Source organism: Vulpes vulpes, chromosome 8, assembly GCF_048418805.1.
Source record: "Vulpes vulpes isolate BD-2025 chromosome 8, VulVul3, whole genome shotgun sequence".
Taxonomy (NCBI): domain Eukaryota; kingdom Metazoa; phylum Chordata; class Mammalia; order Carnivora; family Canidae; genus Vulpes; species Vulpes vulpes.
The window spans coordinates 89,050,587-89,071,970 of NC_132787.1; the positions used below are offsets into that span (position 1 = coordinate 89,050,587).

Sequence of the window (21,384 nt, forward strand, 5' to 3'; positions counted from 1 at the left end):
TACTTCAGTTTTGCTCTCCATCTTAGGGAGTGGCCATGATGGAATATCAATGGAAAACTCACAGTGTAATACAGCCCCTCTCACTTGGCAGGCTTCGAGGTTTGCCTCTCTGGCACTAAGGTGATGCTGGAATCTCTGCTTGGATTTTTAGCTTTCCAGCTTACTGTTTTATTCTGGGTTTTCCTAGGATCTTCTCTTGCACATGTGTACCTTAGAAGTGAGTCAATGAGAAATGTGTGGGAAATATCAGAAAGGGAGACAGAACATAAAGACTCCTAACTCTGGGAAACGAACTAGGGGTGGTGGAAGGGGAGGATGGCAGGGGGTGGGGGTGAATGGGTGACGGGCACTAAGGGGGGCACTTGACGGGATGAGCACTGGGTGTCATTCTGTATGTTGGTAAATTGAACACCAATAAAAAATAAATGTATTATAAAAAAAAAAGTGAGTCAATGACTTTAGGGGGACCTGATTCTGGGGTTAGAGTCTATGTGGTTCTCTCTTCTTTGGGATTCAAGTTTCAACTGTTTTAATCGCCTCAGACTTCCATCTTTCCTTTAGTCCAGTTAAGACTGCCACTTTTTGTTTGGGATCTATTATTCCTCTGTACCTCCAGGAAAAAAAGCCAGTGATTGGTGAGCTTACTGGTGCTTCCCTTTTTACAGAGATCAAAACCCTCAAAAATTTTGTGTTGCTCAAGTAAATATAGAAAAGGACACAAAATATGATTATAATTAGCCATACATTATTCAGATAATTACATATAAAGAAATTTGAGGAATAACTTGCAAATGCCTAGATACTAATGGGTCATAACCCCCTATTTAATCAATCCTGACAGTATCAGTCACATAACTTTGGTGAAAGCACCAAAGTCTCCTACTCCTGATAGGTAATCTTTCTGCACAAACATGTCTACATCAGGAAAGGGGGAAAACATGGAGCTCTGAGGGTCAAATCTGGCCCAACTCCTGCTATTGTGAATTTTTATTTTTTTAAAAATTAAGGGAAAAAAAAGACACATAAAAATTATGTAACTCTTCAGTGTCCACACATAGTGTTCTTCTACCAGAACACAACTACTCTTGTTATTTATTTTCTTCCTCTCACCCCCATTAAATTATGTATTATCTATGGGTACTTTCATCATACAATAGCAGAGTACATTAGTTGCAACAGAGAGACACAGGGCACTCCCATCACTTCACACTGCTTCTCATGGTACTACAAACTGCAGAGATACCCTTATAACTCAACAGCATCTTGAGTGTCATGCTTCTTGCTGTACTGCAACAGTTCATTCTACTTTTATTACAGTGCATACTCATCATGTCAAAGCAGAAAAACAGAATGCAAATGTTATATTTTTAAAGCACAGTGCAGTGTGGATTATTATTCTGTTACTGAATCAGATGGCTAGGCATTGTAACATTACAGCTGTGCTCAAAAAAATATGTATATATGTGTGTACACACAGGGGTGCATATATATTTACAGTACCAGACTAAGCACTCATCACAACATTCCCATCTCACCAGAATCAATAGAAAAATTTGAAAATTTTAAATGGAATTTCATCATAGAAGAATTTCTTCACAAAAATAAAATGAGACTGCAACCAAAGTTAAGTTTCTAACTGGCTTGTGTGTTAGCAAGAAACACCATTCACTAATGGTGAGTTAATGAAATGTTTGATTAGAAAAGCCAAAGTATGTTCCAAGAAAATAAACTTGTTTAAGACTATTAACCTTCCTGTAAAAACAGTTCTTGAAGTGTTGAGGACAATGGGAACATCAATAATCAATCAAAAAACAAGACAAAATGATTTTGAGTGGTCTTCCTTGGCTCTTGGTGAGTTCACAAATATTACTGATACTTACTTAACTGTTGGCTTATTTGAGGAGCCAATATGAATTAAGTGACCGAAGAGTTAATCTCTATGAACCATCTATGTGGAACTACAGACAAAAATATTTTCCAGAAGTTGAGAAAAACAAAACAAAAAATGATAGTGGCAAAAATACATATGGAGTGCAAAAAAATCTAGTTAGACAATTATACAAAGCTTGTGAAAATTTAACATGTTTATACTGTATGGAGCAATTGCTCAGCAGAGAGGCATTTTATTTTTAAATTTTATTTATTTAAGGGGAGAGGGGCACAGGGAGAAAAAGAATCTTAAGCAGGCTCCTCATCCGGCTCAGGGCTTGGATCTCATGATCCTGAGATCATAACCTGAGGTGAAATCAAGGGTCAGATGCTTAATCAACTGAGCCACCTAGGAGACCCAACAGAAAGATATATTAATCTATCACATATTGTTGAGCCACTGGTATCAATAGTGAACATCATTAGTGTTCATGAACTTAACCACTGCTCATTCCATGAGTATTAGAAATAAAAGCTAAATATCTTGAATTACACTACCACACAGTAGTGTGGTTTAACGGCCCAGTTGTGACAGTAGTTTAACGGCCCAGTCGTGACAGTTTTATTGTTTTTTTGAGCTCAGAGCCAATTACTGAAATTTTTATGAATGACAGCAATCATTATCACTATTATGGGGAGTTTTATAAATTAGATTTTGGGGCAAACCTGATAGTTTCTTAATGATCCAATCTAAAATTCTAAGGCAAAAAAATACTTAAACACAAAATGTATACTGTGGTGTCATTTTGATAACTAATGCTGCTTGAATCACAAGCAAATGTCAAAGCTGCTTTATATACTCCCAGTGTTGCCAAAAGTTAAAGCAAGATCCTCATTTCCTCACAGATTTGCACTGGAGATATTTTCAAAGATCAAGCCACAATTCCAACAACATTCTTTAGATCTCAATGCTAGTACAAAATATATCAAAATCTACTTAACTGTGTAAGCTCAGTAGTTTCCACCTAGCCCTCTACTGGAATTAATTAGTGTGCAATGTGATGACACACTAAAAGGCAAATATCAAGAGAGGAGTAATAGAATTCTATAAACGCTTTCCAAATGCCTAAAATCATTAACTAAAATCATATGCCTGTGGACTGATATCAGTATTTGGCAGCACCTATCTGTGTTAAGATATCTTCCCAAGATGAAATACAGAAGATCTCATTATAGATCAGCTTTAACAGGTTAACTCTTGCAACTGAGCTTCAATTAAACAAAATGTTATCTTCTCCCAAAAGAAATCCCCTCTTCTCATGATTACACAATTGTATTCACTCATTATAGTTCAAATTTCATATTAACTTAAAAAAAATTTTAAATGCAGGTTTGTCTTTTAAATTACAAACAATATGTGAAATGCAGGTATTTTTGTGCATATGGTGTACATACTAATTTTGTTTCAATAACCACCTGTTTTCTCCAGCAAGTTCTTACTAGTAACTGCCTTCTCTAAAACAAAAGATGCCAAGAAAAAAGAAGCAACTCCACTATCATGTTTGCCCCATGAAATCTTAGTAATCCTCATTAACCTTTAATATTTTAATTCACACTTACTCTACTCTATCCTACCCGCCCCCAAACTCACTCAAAGTTATATATGAATCAATAGCAAAGTTAACTTAAATCCAGACTTCCTAAATTTCCTAATTTTTTTCTGTAGGATAAAATGGCAATTTTTCCATATTTAGCACATAAGTCTCCCTTTAAGCCACATAAAGTAATAAATAAATAAAAATCTTACAAGTGGCTAAAATGTGTAATTTTTGTTTTAAGTGAAACAATTAGGGAGCTGTCATACTTTCCATTTATCTTAAATCTGCTAATAGGAATAATTAATGTGGACTTTAGGAGGTCTGTGTAATACCTCAAACCATAATAGTGTGTACTTATGTGAACATACATATTTTTCTGAGAAGGCCTATGGCTTTCATGAATTCTCAATGGGCCCTATGAATAACCATAAGTCAAAAACTGATTCCAGATACACTAGTAAGCAATTAATGAGAAAACAGTAAGGAAGAAAAATAACAGATACAAGTAAGACCCAGATGTTTCAGGAACAGAAGAAAAGTCCCCTAGTTCTGTGATTATCAAAGTGTGATCCCCTTCTCCACTATGTTGACATCTGCATGGTACAAAAGCAATAGTGGGCAAAACTGCTAGCACCATAGCACAAACCAAATCAGTGGCACCAAGCTGTACTGGTAGTCACAGATAGCATTCACTGCCGTGCACTTAAAGTGAAACACAAAAAAGTTAAGTGTCACTTAAGAACACTCTCGAGTAGTAAAAATTATCAATTTTATTAAATTTCCATCGTTGAGTATATACCTTTTTAATATTTTGTGTGATGAAGTGGAAAGTGTCCATTTCTGTATACCAAAGCACAATGGTTGTCTTCAAGAACAGCACTCGTGTGACTGTTTTACCCAAAAGCCCAACGAGGCACATTTTTCACAGAACATCTTTTTTATTGGAAAGCACAACTGACAAACTATAGTTATTTACAATTAGGTATTTAACAGATACTGCTGAAAATGAACAAAGTGAGTCTGTCATTTCATGGAAAACAACTGACAGCATTTGTGCTAATGATAAAACCCAAGCTTTCAAGTGAAAGTTAAAATTTTGGAAACCTTGTATCCAGCACCACGAACTTGACAGCTTCTCCATACTTAAAAAAAACTTCTAAAATCTTGTAGTACTAACAAGTATGATTTTTCTGAAATCTTACAGTATTAAAAAATACAATTTTAAAAAAAATATTTTATTTATTTATTCATGAGAGACACAGAGAGAAAGAGAGAGAGAGAGAGAGGGAGGGAAGGAGAGTAAGAGACACAGGCAGAGGGAGAAGCAGGCTCCAGGCAAGGAGCCTGATGTGGGACTGGATCCCAGGTCTCCAGGATCAGGCCCTGAGCTGAAGGTGGTGCTAAACCACTGAGCCACCCGGGCTGCCCCAAATATGATTTTTTAAATACTGTATAAGAGGTGTTCAACATTTGAACATCCGCATAACTCAGTTTAACCAATATTTTCCAAATGACCAATGCATGTTGCAAAGAATGTGTAAGATACATTTAAAGTGAAAGATTAATGCATTTTCATGAAAATTAACAAAAAAACTGATATTTCAGATTCCATATTACAACTAACCTTTATACTCCTTCATTTTCCAAATACCTATCTGTATGATTAACTTCTAATAAAACCAGACATTACAGGGATTTACTTATCACATTTTTTGTTGCTTTAGAAAGCATTATTTATGCTAACGTGTAATGGGTCATTATTATTTTTAAATGAACTAAAAAATTTTTTTAATTGTTTAATTTCTAACACAGTACCAGTAACACACATAAATAAAAGCTCTTATCCTCTATTCTTTTGAGGAATATAATGTGGTCCCAAGACTCAAAAAGTTTGAAACCCACTGCTCCAGTCCCTAGCCAAAAGAAGGCATACAACAAATCTCCTTAAATTACCTTTCACCATGTTATTCTGCCTAGAAATATCTGCCTCTCAACACCAACACTAGCATGTCAAACCAGATTACAAACTCTGGATGATGGAAATACAAAAGAAGTCTTTTACACATACATACACATATATGAGAAGAGTGGGAAAAAAAAAGAGAAGAGTGGGTTGTATGCGATTAATACAATGTGGAGGACACAATATGTTAGATCCTCACAAGGAATAGCCATCTCAAACATTACTATGGGGAGTGTTCAGAGCTCAGCAGCATAAAAAGTCCTCCATTACAGTTCAGATTTATACTAAATATTAACAGCAGCTAACATTTTCTGAGCTTTTATGATGTATTAAGAATTGTTCAAAGTGTTTTATCTGTTCAATCTTTACATATGCATTATGAAGTATATACTTAGTATCACCCCCAACATGCAGAAGAAATTGGGCCAGAGCTGAAATTAAAAACATGCAGAACCTGTACCTTAAACCAGTATAAATATCACCTCCCACTGTATCAATACTGATGAATCTTGAGTAAATACATTAACTGAGTAAACATCTGATTATCATTCAGGATTAGTGTAACGCATAACTACTGGAGTTTAGGCCTGATGTTCATAAAATACAGTCCTCCTTTCTGTCACTGTATAATTTAGATCTGTCTCTCACTCAGAAGCCTGGGCATTTTCTCTGATTACTTTGGCTCAAATATCTGATAAATATTCAAATAACATAGATGAAACCTACAAATACCTATGAAGTTTCCTTTTCAATTTACTAATTGAAATAAAAAGTCATTATAGCCATAAAATATAACATTAAAGAAAGCTATATAATAGATGTCCTTAAACTTCTTTTATTATGAAAAGTAACTTTTGATTTCTCTCATCTTGAAATGGGAGGTAAAATTAGGGGAAAAGTTAAAGTAGTGTTAGATAAATACTCAGAGCAAAAAAATACTTTGGTCAACCTGTAATGACTAGATGGGAATTTAGTAATATTCTGATGAACATTCTGGGGACAAAATTCCTTTATAGTGAAACAACCCTGTCAAAACCTCCAAATTACATAGTGTTGGCATATATCAGAACCCAAAGGCAATGCTCCAACTATTACTTAAAGACCTCTTGTCCTTGCACAGACACAGGTAAATCTGGGAAGGCAGAAAGAGTCCTGAGGCCAGGGATTTTGAGAAAGGAGATATATTCATCTGTCTATGTATCTGATCTCATAAATCACTCTGCTACACATGTGAATAGAGGCAGAATAAAGGCCAACTGCTGCTGTCCTTTTATTACTTTTTCTATTGCATTACAGATACCCACCTAGAGCAGGGACTGAATTCTCCATCACTAGGAAAAGACTGGCTACTGGTTATTTATACTTGCTTAACTTCAGGATGAGTTTCTGCATTTTCAGTCTTCCACCTCTAGCTGTAGAATAAAGACTAATTTCCATTAAAGCATTTTCAATTTTATTAACAGATGGAAAGTCCCTGTTGCATGGTATATCTCAGAGAATGAGAAGTAAAAAAAATTTGCATTCCACCTACTAATAACCAAGACTTCAAAGGTAATCCAATTCAATCCTGGGGAAAAGTAGAGTTGTACAAGAGATGTGACCCTGATCACTTTCTCCTTCCTATATTCACTGATCCTCTATTTTTCCAGGAAAAGTAAGCCTTGAAATGGCTACTTAGAGCTGCTAGAAGGGAACGGATTGCTGCATAAGGGTATAAATTTGTATCCACTCAAAATTAAATCCTAGAAGATTCAATTGGGAATTCCCATCCTCCACCAGCAGCACTGCATTTACAAACCATTTCTTCTCTTAGCATCCCTATATCCCAAGTCTTCCAGAATAAGCTTTGTTTCAGAAGTACTTATTGATTTTAGTTGTTGTTTCTAGATATCTTGACATTCTTATATACCTGTATTATTTTACCTGTTAAAATGGAGAACACATGCCACACTAATGAATACTGTTAAAAAGCATGGAAAATAAAAGAAAAAAAACCTACTAGATACAATTTGCTATCTTCCCCATTAAACCTAAGTCTTAATATAATCCTGTCTCTAGATTCATATAGAAACAGATTTCTAAATCCCAATGAATTCTAATCTTGGATTTAAATATTTACCAGAAAATCTCCAGCTCCACATTCAAATAACAAAACAAAAACACTTTTGGATTACTTCAAACTTGTCTCACACTTACTGGAATGAATTAAGAGGAAAACAAACTTTATTTCTGAATCAGTTAAAAAAATGTACCACACCTTTATATATACTCTAGCTTCTCATTCAGGAAGAAGTTAGGAGAGAAAGTATCCCTCAGATGATCATCCCTATTCCTCAACCTGCTTTTTCCTAACAAATCTGGTTTTGAATCTATACACACTTTCCCTGCGGAAGTTGAGGTCGAAGCCGAGGTCACCAGGAGCACCTAGACTACTAGCACTTCCTTCAAACTGCTTAACCTTTAGACTTTTGGGTCATAATTAAACAACTGAAATTGGGGTGGGGGGGGGAGGCTTTAAACAGTCTGGCAGTTCCTCAAAAGGTTAAACATATAGACTCACCGTATGACATGATTCAGTTCCTAGCTGTTAGAAGTGCCCACACAAAAACTTGTACATGAATGTTTATAGTGGTATTATTCGTAATAGCCAAAAGGGGAAACTGCCCTAATATTCTCAAGTGATGAATAAATAAAATGGGGTATATTCATACAATGGAATATTATTCATTCACAAAAGGAATGAAATACTGAGACATGACACAATATGCATAAATTTTTGAAACATCAAAAAAAAGCCAATCACCAAAGACCACATACTATATGTTTTTATTTATATGAAATGTCTGTAACAGGCAGAATCCATAGAGACAGAAAGAATAGTGGTTACCTAGTGCTGGGAGAGGGATGAAAGGAAAAAGAGGTACTGTCAAACTAAATATATTTCCCGGGATTAAGAAGCAAGGGGCTAATGGGAACAGGGTTGTGTTTTGAGGGTGGGTGGTGGTGGTAAGAATGTCCGAAAATTGATTGTGGTGATGGCGGCACAACTGTGAATATACTAAAAACCATTGAATTATACACTTCAAATAGGTAAATTACACAGTATGTGAATTATATCTCAATAAGGCTTTTATTTAAAAAGAGCTTTAATGTGTTTTTATTAATCTACTTCATTTTCTCAAATCCATTCTTTTTTAATCTTCAAAAGGACATATAAGAAAACTTCCTATAGGCTTAGTCTGTCTTGGCCTAACTGAATTTTTAGAATACATAATCCACAAGAAAGGAAATGATCACAGAAGGTTCACAAATTTCAGGCATATATATACACATATAATATACACAATAAAATATGATATATATAATAAGGATGTATTCATTATCAACAGGTACAACCCAGTTTTTAAACACCTGGATCAAGTCTAGTTGGGAACAGAGCTAATGGGAAGCAATTTTTCACCCTATCCTCTTCCCAAACACATCAATCTACTCATTTCACTTTACCTCCTCCCAAAATAAAGCAACATTTATAATTTGAATAAAGTTTGCAAGGGGATTATGTTATACTCCCACTGCCATTCTAACTCCTTTTTGAACTAATGATCAACGTAAAAAGCCTTCGCTGGGTTTTCATTGGACATCCACAGAAACTAGATTTAATTTAAACAGTCAAGAGCACTATTATAAGCTACAAGAATGTGGTAACAGGGTCACTACAGGGAACAGCATGGCAGGTGTCTTTGGCTTTTAGTTCTAAGTAAAACTTAACCCAATATACTGGAGGGATATGCACTATTCACACAAAAAAATAGTATATGGTTTTGTATTAAATAAATTTTTAAATGTTCTAAAAGCGCTTTGAAAATATTATCAGTCGTATGCCCACTCCAAAAAAGAAAAAACACAGAATAACTCATAAAATGTAGTTACTAAAAGCTGATTGGTAATTTGATATAATAAAGAAAAAATTGAGAACATGTTTTGGAATTATGATCAACATTTTAAAATGAGACGAAGTCCTAATTTCTCCCCCTAATGTGGAGACATTCTGACTAAATTTTAACTTATATGTTCATTTAATACTTTAAAAAAAAACCTAACTATAGTTATTCTGCTAGGCAGCTTTACAAAGTACCATCATTTGAATCTGAGTTAAATTTAACCAGCAAGTAATATTACTGAAAACCAAGGCAGACAAAAACATTTTTTTTCGCTTAAATACTAAAAATAATTACTTTTTAGAAAATCCAAGTCTGTTCTGGATGTCTCTGCACAGGTCTAGATTTTGGAAAGGGAAAAGAGAAGGAGGCCGCAGAACCTAAGAATCCCAAGAAGGTACTGTCAAACTAAATATATTTCCCGGGAGTAAGAAGCAAGTAATGAGGGGATCCCTGGGTGGCTCAGCGGTATAGCGCCTGCTTTCGGCCCAGGGTGTGATCCTGGAGACACGGGATCGAATCCGACATCTGGCTCCCTGCATGGAGCCTGCTTCTCCCTCCGCCTGTGTCTCTGTCTCTCATGAATAAATAAATAAAATCTTAAAAAAAAAAAAATGAAACTCTACTGATAGGAGGGTGTTGAATATATGAACTGAGAGGAGGGTGGAAAAGCCCAGAAATCACTTTAGACTGGGAGCTCTTTTGGATAAAGAGCCTGTATTTTCTCTTTGGATTCCTGGTGACTAACCTAAAGCAAGTCAATAAATTCTTGTTAATGTAAAAGAGGAAAAATGTCTAGACTAGATTTCTCACCAAAAAAAAAAAAAAAAAAAGGCGGGGGGAGGGTAAGGTGGGAGAGAAAGAAAGATCGTCCAAAGCCAGAACCGAACATTTAATTTGAATTCACAAAACTAATGGAATCACTCAGCCTTTTTCCTTCCATATCTTTCTTCCAATAAACTTGAACAAGCTTCTAGTGAAGCTACTGATTATCTTAAAAAAAAAAAAAGTGCATCTGACTTAAAAGGTTCAAGCTTAAACACTTAAAAACACGTAAATCTACTGTTCTATGCCTATAAAGTATACAAATACGTAAGTGTATGAAAAGTAGACGTGAAGAAGCTGAGATACAAACATTAGGTATTAAAAACAGTTAAATTTACAAATCAACTCTAAAATGGATAAAAAAAAAAAAAAAAAAAAAAACTAGTGAGCCTGGGCTTCCCCAAAAAGTTAACGAGACATTAAAATGTCCTAAGTTCCCTCTTAGAACAATGCACAATTACAAACTACAATTCTTTTTTTCCAAAGTTAAGTATCTCATCTACCCAGCAAGATGTTCACATCTGTTAAAAGTCCACCAAGTCTTAAGCAGTGAACGCTGACTACAGGCACCAGGGGGCCTCCCAGGAATAACTTGGTAGTAAAGGAAAAGGTAAGTAAGCGTTCCTGGTAAAACTTTACTCCTAAAAGACTGCTGGAAAGCTTTCACATCTGGAGCAAATAAACCGTAGTTTGTTACACAACGGGCACACACACAACGGATGAGATACCGACTGGGAAAGGGAACTAGCCCGCCCCCTCCCCATCCGTCCCCCAAAATACAAACTTCTTTGATGGTTTTCCAAACCTAAGCATAACACTGCGCTTCACCGTAGTAAACAGTTACCTTCAGGTGATCTGAAAGCAAGAAGTCAGCCAGTGCGTATGCACTCCGACGTTTCCAACAGAGAAGACTAAATTTTTGTTTAAAAAGCCTGTAACTTGTTTTCTACACACTTACAAAGCGACTAGCGGTGATGTAAATTTTAGGGGTAAAGGGATTCACAAACAGAAGACTTGCGATTAACTCTGAATATTATCCTGACCTCTCCCATCTCTTTCTTCCCTTTCCCTCAATCCTCCATCCAGGCACAAAACTCTTCAATAAAAGCAGAAGCACCCGGAAACTTCAAAGACTTGCCAATACCTTTTAAACACAGGAGAGGCGTCACCTCAGACCTTTCCTAAGTTTGTGCAGAATTTAAATCCTGCTCAAACCTGTTCGTGAATTCTCAGACCCGAAAGCCAATCCCGTCAGCAAACGCGTCTACCTATTTCTTTCCTGGGTGCACCTTCAGCTCGATCAGAGACTTCTATTTCACTAAGTCAAAAAAAAAATTTTTTTTAAATAAAAAATAAATAAATAAATAAAAAGAGGTTCTCCACTCCCGCTAATGTTATCCTCTCTTTAATCAGAGTTCGTCCCGTAGCATCGTGTTAAAAGCGCCGAGGAGATCCAACAATGGTCTCAACGAGAAGGTTCTCATAAAATTCACTCCCCGGAACAAGAATCAGAGGCAGCCAAGGGCAATGCACAAAGAGAACAGAGAAGAAATACACGTTCCACGGGCACACAATGCACAGAAGCCCGCATCCCCGCGCCCTCGCACCCTCCTCGGGAAGGGTCACCCGGCGCCCCTGGCTCGCCCCCCGCCCCCCCGGCCGGCGCGAGGCCGTGACGGTGCCCGAGGGCCGGCGGGGGCACCGCCCGCGGAGACGGCCCCTCTCGCACCGCCTCCCCCGACCGTGTTCCCGGAGGCCGCTCCCCCCCTCAGCCCCCGGCCAAGCAGCCTCCCGGCCCCGCTCTGCGGCCGCCGCGGGGCGGGAACCGGGGTCCCCCCACGGGCTTGGGCGGCGGAGGGGAGACGAGCGCTGAAGGGGGCGCCCCCTCCCGCGGCCGGCCGGGCCCCGCACTCACCCTCCAGCAGTCGGGTGATGAGACTGTCCACGTTCAGCTCCCCGTCCGCCATCTTGTCGGCACCAGACGCTCCTTCCCGGCCGCGGGAACAAGGGCTTCACGGCGGCGGAGGCTGCGGCGACGGCTCGGCGCTCCCTCACCTACAAGTCACGCGGCGTTTCGACCCCGGCTCCAACTCCCCCTTCTTCCCCCGGGCCCTCCCCCCACCCCCTCCCCGCCAAGTAGTGGAGCGCGCGTACCCTCGGAGGCACACAAGGTAAATAAATAAATAAACAAGTGGGGCCCCACGAACCGGGCCGCGTCAGACCCAGCCGCCACCTCCTCCTCCTCGGCACCGCCCAACTCCGCAAAGCTCACCAGCGCCGCCGACGGCCCCACCCGCAGCGCCACTCACTGCACACCGCCCTTCCCCGCCACCGCGCCACGCAGCCCTCCGCGCAGGCGCACGGCGCACGCCTCCGCGGCCTCCCCCCGCCCCCCCCCCCGCCCTGGCCTTCGCGCAATCGCACTGGACTCGGTTCTCCCGCCGCCGCCGCCGCCGGCGCCGCCGCGCAGGTGCGTCGCGCTCCCTCGCCGCGGCCACTGCGCCGAATCGCCGCGGCCACTGCGCAGGCGCCCCGAGGCTGGCGGGGTTCGCTGGGGCCCGGGGAGCTCCCTTTCCGCGGAGCGCGCGTGGGCAGCGCTGACCTTCCCGCTTCCCGGCTGCTCGGGCCGGGGCGCCCCGCACGCAGCGATGTTGGGCCGTTCCCGCCTCGCTTTTCTCTTCTTGGCTTCCTTCCCTAGTGTTGCAAGCAAGTCACGTTTCCGTTCACCGGGAAACGTGGACCACACTACCCCTGGTGGAATCCCAAGTTTGCGCGTTTGGGAAGCCAGAAGGGGTTATACTATGCTGGAAAAGTTTGACGTTGCAAATAAGGGGTATCGTACCCTATCGTTCCACAAGGCTAGTTGCCCGAGTGTCCCTGGATGAAATACATGTTAAAGTGGGCTCTGGAACGGCCAGCAATAATATTTTACGTGGGAACCGCTCCCTATCTTCTGTACTCTGTTCCACACATCTTATATTTCTGTTCACTTTGTGCATACTATTTTTTTTTTATGATTTTATTTATTTGAGAGACTGGGGGGGGGGGCGGAGCAGAGGGAGAGGGAGAAGCAGATTCCCTGCTGAGCAGGGAGCCTGATATGGGGCTTCCCATCCTCCCAGACCTGAGCTGAAGGCAGGTGCTTCAGGTGACTGTGCCACCCAGGTGCCTTGTGCATACTATTTTTTCCCCAATGCTTTCTTTGTTCATACCTCCATTATATTGCTTAATCATCCTGCCTTGCAATTGTTTATGCATTTATCTCCTGCAATCGACTGTAAGCTTCTGCAAGGTAGACCCACCAATTATCTAGCATATAGAAGAGAGGGGCAAAGAAACATGGAAGTTCAGAAAGGTTGGTTGCCCAGGTGTTCCTTCTAATACATAATTCTGCCTCGAGAGAGGTAGAGGAAGAGTAGCCATGCAAAGGATCCAGGCAAGCCAGAGTTTTTTGCCTGTTCTAAGAGGGTGGTCAGATCAGAGGTCTTTACTCATTCCTAAGGTGTTTGTCCAGAAACTCAAGACAAAATACTATCCCAAGCTCAAGCCAGTGCTTTTTCTTCTCACATATCATTAATTCTAGCTAACATCGGGATTCCTGTATGTGCTCTGGTACTATTTTACATCTTCTACGTTATCTTATTTAATCTTTAAACCAGTCCTATGAGGTAGGTACTATTATCTCTACTTTACAGATGGGATTAATTGACGTACAGAATGATTAGATTGGTAGCCCCAAATTACACAAGTGACTGACAGATCTGGGATTCAAAGCTAGTCATCTAGTGCCAGAGTTCGCATTCTTAACAATTGTGATATACTCCCTTTCAGTGTATGTAAACTGTGATGCTTAAATATGCATGTACCATCTCACAAACTTGGAAAGTAGAAACCATAGGTTTTGTTTGTTTGTTTATTTGTTTTGAGGGGCAAGGAGGAAGCATTGTCCAATCAAGTGCTTTATAATGGCCCAGATGACTTATTAGGGCTAAAACTTCCTAATGCCTTCCCCCCCCCTTTTCTTCATTTTGGGATTTTGCTTGTACATAGAACAAGTGACAAGCTATAATGGTGATCCATTATAGAGTAGTTTTCACAGACTCTTATTTCCAGTTCATCTCGGGGCCTTTAGGGGTAAAGAAATGGCTCATCACACTCTTGTTCTATTAAAGAACACTTTTATATCAAAAGAAGGGATTTAAGATAGCTTATGAAAATACATGCAGTAGGATAAATTAAAAATAAGTACAGAGAAAAATAGAACAAAAGAAAACAAAGTGGGAAAGATAAAATAAAGCCACTAGTTTTGTATGCAAAGTGCATGGCATAAGGAACCCTTGGCTTGCTAGGGATAGGCCACAAATATGATTCTAAACTTTTTAGCAACCAGGGAAAAGATCAGTTGCAAGTGGAATAAATATACTAGATGAATTGGAACTGGAATTTGAATACACCAGCTGTGGAGTTGGATCCCACTTTCGTATATCTCTTCCATGAACCTCTTAAAGAGTAACAGGATGCTGGGAACAGTTAAATAAGTGACTGCTTATCTTCCAATTTTTTATGGGGCCCATGAATCCTATGAAAAAAAACCAAAACAACTTTGAGCCTTGTCCACGATTAGGGTTTAAATACATGCAAACATTTAATGAACAAGGGATGCCCAGAGGAAAATCTATTACACAAGGAAAAAGTAAGCATCTTGAGGGAAATCACCACAAGTGGTTCAGAGAGAAGCTAGTCTCAGCAGAGTTGTGGGAGTCAGAAGGGATTGAAGAGTGGTCCTGAGTACTGCACAGACATCCCCTTCTCCAGGTTTTCTAGTGCTTTGGAATCCTGAGAAAGAAAGGGCAATTATAAAAATGAAAGAGCTATATCATTAGAGGCCCAGCCAACTTTTCTACAGGATCTCTTTCCAAAAGAATTATATAAGAATTCAGATTCAGAATTCCTCAGATTTTGAAGTTTAACTGGTTCATATACTATATATTACTTAACACCCCAGCAGCTTCTGGGGCATCTCACTATAATCTGAAACACTATTTTTTTAAAGAAAATCATATGAATATTCACATCATGTAAGATAAATAAGACTACATTATGTCTTATATCAGTACAAGTCAGATGTGCCATTAAAGCAGCTCCCTTTTCTTCCCAGAATATAATGTAGTCATTGAAGGATACAAAGACAAAATATAAAAATCACCTATAATTTCACCAACTATGGAACTTTCCTGTCTTATACCTGAATATAATCCTATTTAATAAAATTGGAAAAATAAAATAAAATAGGGATCATATCTCCTTTCCATTTTATCCTACTTTGTTAAGTGAGTTTTGGTGCCACATTTATGTGAAACTCAGTTTTCAAAGTTTATTTGGATTTTAAAATGTGGATAAGAGGGTCTCCTGGGTGGCTTGGCCAGTTAAACATCTGACTCTTGATTTCAGTTCAGGTCATGATCTCAAGGTCATGGGATGGAGCCCCACATAGGACTCCATGCCCAGTGGAGAGTCTGCTTGAGATTCTTTCTCTTTTCCTGCCTCTCCCCCTCCCCATTCATGTGCACGCATGTGTGCTCTCTCTTTCAAATAAATAAATCTTTAAACAATGTAGGTAAGGTATTGAGGACAGAAGAAGAGGTAAGAGGTGGAGATCTGCAGGCTGGAGAAGACAATGTTACAGGCAGTAGCAACAGAGGCAGTTGGAGCCACCATGAGGTTCAAGGGTAGGTGGGTACCAAGAAGAGAGAAACGCCACTTGGCAGCTATTGACACTAAGGAGACTCTTGACCTGAATGTGAGCAGTGTCCTATTGGCAGAGTGGAGATCATCAGTTAGGGAAGCCAGCAGCTTGGAAGCAGAGACATGAGAAGGCTGCCAGTGGTGTAACAGACATTGGTTGGACCAGGCACTGTGGTTGGCAGCAGCCCTGTAGAGCACCCATACCTGGAAACCAGAAGACTTTAAAGCAGCGGACTGACAGGTAGTGGTTCTGATTGCATATAGGAAATTGCCTCTTTGTCTTTATGAATATGTGGCAAGAGTCAGGAAAGGGATTACCACGGTAAGGCCCTGTTCCTTGTTAGACCAGCGTTGTTAATCTCAGACCAAAGGGCAAACTGTTAAGTGAGACTCCCAGCCCAGTGGGACTTTAGATAGTGGTATGCTGGAGCCAGCTTACACTGACTCATGGGAGTCCATTGTTAATCTTTCAGGAATTCTGCAAGCCAGCTGTTAAACAGGGCCATTATTTAAAAATTAAATTATATAGACTTACAAATAAATTACTAGAAACAAAGGCAATGGTTATTCAAAACTCATCATATCCTATTTAGTTTGCTACATTTTACTGTACTGTATAGTCTAGAGATTGTTTATATCTGTTGTATCTGTATGGGGGAAATACTATATGCTACTGTATATCTCTTTTCCAAATCCATGTTCAGTGACGTCATATTGGCCATGGGAGGAATATTTACATTAAGGAAATTAGCAAATGCTGTAAATCTAAAACTATTTCTGCTACATAGCTTGTTGTTAAACATTTCATTGATCTCTTAGTTTTATGTATTTGAAATCTTATGAATTAGGGATATCTATATAAGCATATAGATATATAGATATATAGATATTTAAAACATAATGATAATGTAATTCAGCAACATGATTCAACAATTAAATTTTCTTTTCAGGACAAGATATAGTTAATGCATCAAATTTATAAGTTACTTTGTGATGGTAAATGCTCTAAAAAAATATTTAAGCTACTTCAATTCTGTACCTCCATTTTCCCCACAGGACACATAAAATGTGATGTTATATTAACCCTCTGTGCGAATTTTGCCTTATTAAACATCGTGCCTTATTTTATTTAAAAAAAAAAAAAAAAAGCCCGGTGGAATTAGCAGCCAATACAAAGGGCATCTGCTTCATCTGGACCAGCCGCCCAGAAAACGCCATCATCTATAACAACAATGAGGATTTCCAAATCAAACAAGCCAAGGTGGTCCTGAAGAGCAAGGATGACCAGGTGACTGTGATTGGGGCCGGAGTGACCCTACATGAGGCCTTGGCTGCTGCTGACCTGCTGAAGAAAGAGAAGATCAACATTCGTGTGTTGGACCCCTTCACCATCAAGCCCCTGGACAGAAATCTCATTCTCGAAAGCGCCCGTGCGACCAAGGGCAGGATCATCACTGTGGAGGACCATTACTATGAAGGTGGCATAGGTGAGGCAGTGTCCTCTGCCTTGGTGGGTGAGCCTGGCATCACCGTCTCCTGCCTTGCAGTTGGTGAGGTACCAAGAAGTGGGAAGCCAGCTGAGCTGCTGAAGATGTTTGGCATTGACAGGGACGCCATTGCACAAGCTGTGAGGGACCTTGTCGCCAAGGCCTAGGGAGGGTAGGGGGTGTGAGGTAGGGGTTCTACACATTCCTGAAATTCTGGCAAAGGTGCTCAAAGATGTATGGAGTGGAGTGATAAAATATATGTTTTAAGAAAAACGAAAAAAAAAAATACCACTGGGCTAAAGTATACCACTGGGCTTAAGGAGACATTTGGGTTACACATGCCAATATCCTTGAGTAATCTCAGAAATGTCTGTGGAGGAAAGTTAGACTTCCTGATATCAAGGGACCTGGAGAATTATAATTTGGGGTATTTATAACATCATGATCTTATATGTAGTTACTAACAGAAAATGTCTGGAACCCATCAGTGCCCATTAGACAAAGGCAGACCAGTGCTCAAAGGACTCAACCATAACTCTACTGAGATCAGAGAGATGTCCCTATGGACTGTCCTCACAGGAGGAACTCTGGAACATAGTAAACAGCAGCCTCATTATTCCTTTTAGTTAACACAGCATGGGCTTTCATAACAATGTTTTTATATGCCTTTCAAAATTGGCCAATAGCAAATAAGGTGTGAAAATAAACAGATTTAGGTAGCAAAATGTGGAGACTGTGATAGTGATGTACAGCTCTTTGCTGCCCTGACTAACCCACACTAGCTTACAAATGAATGAATTGACATTCATTGGGCTGTCCCTCCATATTATGATTCCTCTTAATCAAGTCTTTAATAAGTCTAAAGTGGCAGCAAGTTCTAATTTTACTAGATATAGCTTGAGGGTATCTATTCTGTATATCAAATATTATAGGCTTTTGTAGTCAACTCAATTGAAGGATATTGAGAAACCATACAAGGACACCGGCATCAGAAGAGGAGCCACCCCTCAAAATACAGAGCCAGGCTGAGGTGGCACAGCAAGTCAGAGCCAAGATTTTTTTTTAAGATTTACTTTTGGTTTCATGTCAAGACACGTAAGAGAGAATAAACAAGCCCCAAAGTTATCAGCAAAGTCATAAGGCATGTCCTCTCCTCAAATTATAAAGCCAGATATAACCAAACGCCTCTTCCCCTGCCCTTGGCCAGTAACTGCACCCTTTCCAATTCTGGCCGCCCCCCCCAACACACACATATGAACTCTCAGTGGAGCATCATCTCCTAAACTAAGTTTCTAGTATAACTTTCATGATAAAATGATTGAAAATAAATGCCTAGTAATTAAAGAACTTAGCTGGCTACATAGAACTGTTAACTGTAAGAGAACTACCACAAAGGAAGACTATTTAATTTTTGAACAGTTGACCTGTGATCCTTATTTTTCTCTTGTAATTAGATTACAGGGCCAGCTGTCTATTTAGGTCACTCCTAGCTTGTTACAATAAAACCATGTCATCTGCATGTATGAAATTTTTTCTCTTTAGGGAAAGAGATCTCCCATCCTGCTTATTCAAGATACCAGGGAATAACAAAATGTGTTTGTAGGTGAAGAAAAGTATACAACATGTAAAATTTTGTTTCAAAGGAAATGATTTAAATGTTTTGTTTCTAATGATGGCTGCTCTTCTCATACAGCAAATCCCAATTATGTGTGAGTCAGCTTTTCAGTTGGAGAAGGTTTACAATTCTGAATGGATTCACAAGTCTGTTTCAGTTGGTAAATAAAACAAAGCATTATTAAGTTTTCTACTGTAGTTATAAAATGAGTAGCTCTTCCCTAAGACCATGTTAAAATTAATGGCATATATCTCCTAAAACTAAACTTAAATGTGTCTGTGAGCTGTAAAAAAATGATTGAATACTGATAGGTCCTGTTATGTAGGAAACACTGTTTAAATAGGACGTTAACGAGTTATTATTTAAATCTTTATTGAAACCAAATATGGTCTCTTATAAATACTATATATTCATGATTGACATCTCCTAATGGTACTTGTTATTTAAGGAAATCTTACAGTGAGTGGACCTCTAAAGCAAAGTGAATAATGAACTAATTAAATATTTATTAAACATTTAGTGTATTTGATTTTCTGCCAAAGACATGATCTTCCCAACTTTGAAGTAGTTTACTGACTATGTGGGGGAATGACCACAAAATGATTTTGATAGTGGGAAAATCATTGGCTTGGAGGTGGGTGACCAAAGTAGCTGAATAACCTGAGACAAATCCTTCTCTTTCTGAATCTTGGCTTTGTTACCTACAGAATTAGTTAATTAATAGATGATCAGCAAAATTTGTTCCAGCTCTAACAAGTCTTTGACTCTAAGATACACAAATGAAACCAAAAATGTAACATAATATTGTACAGGCCGTCCCCAACTTAGGAACTGGATCAACTCCAAAAGGTCAATTGTTTGGAACACAGAATATATTTTTTCCCACAGAGATTGTGGTACAAATGGTGGTTAAATTCCCAGATCAGTCTGCAAAATCAATTTAATCCTTAATGTAACTGTAGGAAAGTATCCATGGTAATACAGAATCTAACCACCAATTATAACAAAGTTTATGGGGAAAAGCCACTGAGGATTCTAATTTGGCATGGCAGGAAACATCTATCAGTGTTTTCCACTATCCTGTGCAATAGGCATGAAGACAGTTCCAGTTGTAATTCACAGGCAGCATGGAGAATGAAGGAAGCTGGGATACCTCTGATCCCATAAGGGGGATGGATACCTCATAATGTCTAGGGGTTTGGTTGCCAGGAAGGAGTTGGTTCCAAAGCAAAGGACAGGGAATGTAAGGGCAGGAGGAAAAAAGGGAGTGAACATATGTGCTGGGAACTTTTTAAAAAAGAAACTATTATTTTTGATCTCATTCATTTTGTGGTTGAGGAAGTTGAGCTCTGGAAGGTTAAATTACATTGTCTTAATAATGAAACTAAAATTTGAATCTGAAACTTATGATTCTTAGCCAAGATAGCTATCTATCTCTCCCTCCCTCCCTTCCTTTCTCCCCCTCCCCACCTCCCTCCTTCTCTTGCTTTCTCTTTCTTTCTCTCTCTCTCCCCCACCCCCACTCTCTCTAACTTTTACTTGAAAGCAATAATGGCATTGTGCAAGGACCTACTCTTTTCATCCCCTCCTTCCTGTGTAGGAATCGCCTAGGACCATGTGCCTCCATGCCCATTCTCATTTAAGTGTTCATCCTCTGGTCTTCCAGGGCAGCCTGGTCAACAGTCAGCACAGCAGTTTTCTATTTTGCCCCAACAGTGCCACCAGCTCAAAGAATGACTTTTTAGTTGCTAAAAAAAAAAAAAAAAAAAAAAAAAAAGTTGTTCTGGCCCTTATACATTTCAGGCCAGAGAATGTGATTGAATAAATCTAAATCCTAAATTCTGATAACATTAGGATACTTCTAATAGTGATGCTTCTGTTAAGACAGAACCCAGACTGGCTGGCAGAGCCAGGTTCCCAATGCCCAGCTGACAGGCATGACTCCTTTGTCAGAAAGAAGGCTTCTGATTGGCAGTTCCTACCATGTGCTGGGAATTTTTACTGGCCTTATCATATTTAGCCCTCCTGAAAACCCTGTGAAGGAAGTATTTTCCTTTATAGATGTGAGGATGAAGGCTCAGAGGCTTTGGACAACCAGGCAGTGGGACTTAGAGGTTGGGGCTAGTTAGGGACCACCTCTGGTACGCTGCTGTGACAGGAAGTGGGAAGACAGGAATGGAGGGATGGGCTGGGTCATTGGCTGCAATCTGCTTCAATGGCAGGGTGGGTTAGCTCATAGCAGGTTAGGCTTGAGCAGAAGGTAGATGATTTCACAATGGGTGGGAGTCTTCAGGGATGAGAAGGAAGGAAGGGTCATTCTCGGCCAGAGCCAGGGGAAGGTTAG

The 21,384-nt window shown here is 39.6% G+C and overlaps 1 protein-coding gene and 1 pseudogene across 3 annotated transcripts in view; one reads left to right on the top strand and one right to left on the bottom strand.

Annotated features, from left to right (window-relative positions):
* Positions 1-12,580, bottom strand: part of PPP1CB (protein phosphatase 1 catalytic subunit beta) — a 38,578-nt gene extending 25,998 nt beyond the window's left edge. The window contains exons 1-2 of one of the 3 annotated variants that reach the window (XM_072767892.1): positions 12,466-12,580; positions 12,109-12,248 (exon numbers count right to left, since the gene is read on the bottom strand). In XM_072767892.1, the coding sequence (XP_072623993.1) occupies positions 12,109-12,160 (52 nt within the window). In that variant the 5' untranslated portion in view covers positions 12,161-12,248; positions 12,466-12,580. Of the gene's footprint in view, positions 1-12,108; positions 12,249-12,347 lie in introns of all 3 variants that reach the window. The other 2 variants (XM_072767894.1, XM_072767893.1) reach the window with 2 other exon arrangements.
* A 3,329-nt stretch (positions 12,581-15,909) lies between these two features.
* Positions 15,910-17,656, top strand: LOC140593744 (transketolase pseudogene; annotated as a pseudogene).
* The last annotated feature ends 3,728 nt before the right edge of the window (positions 17,657-21,384 follow it).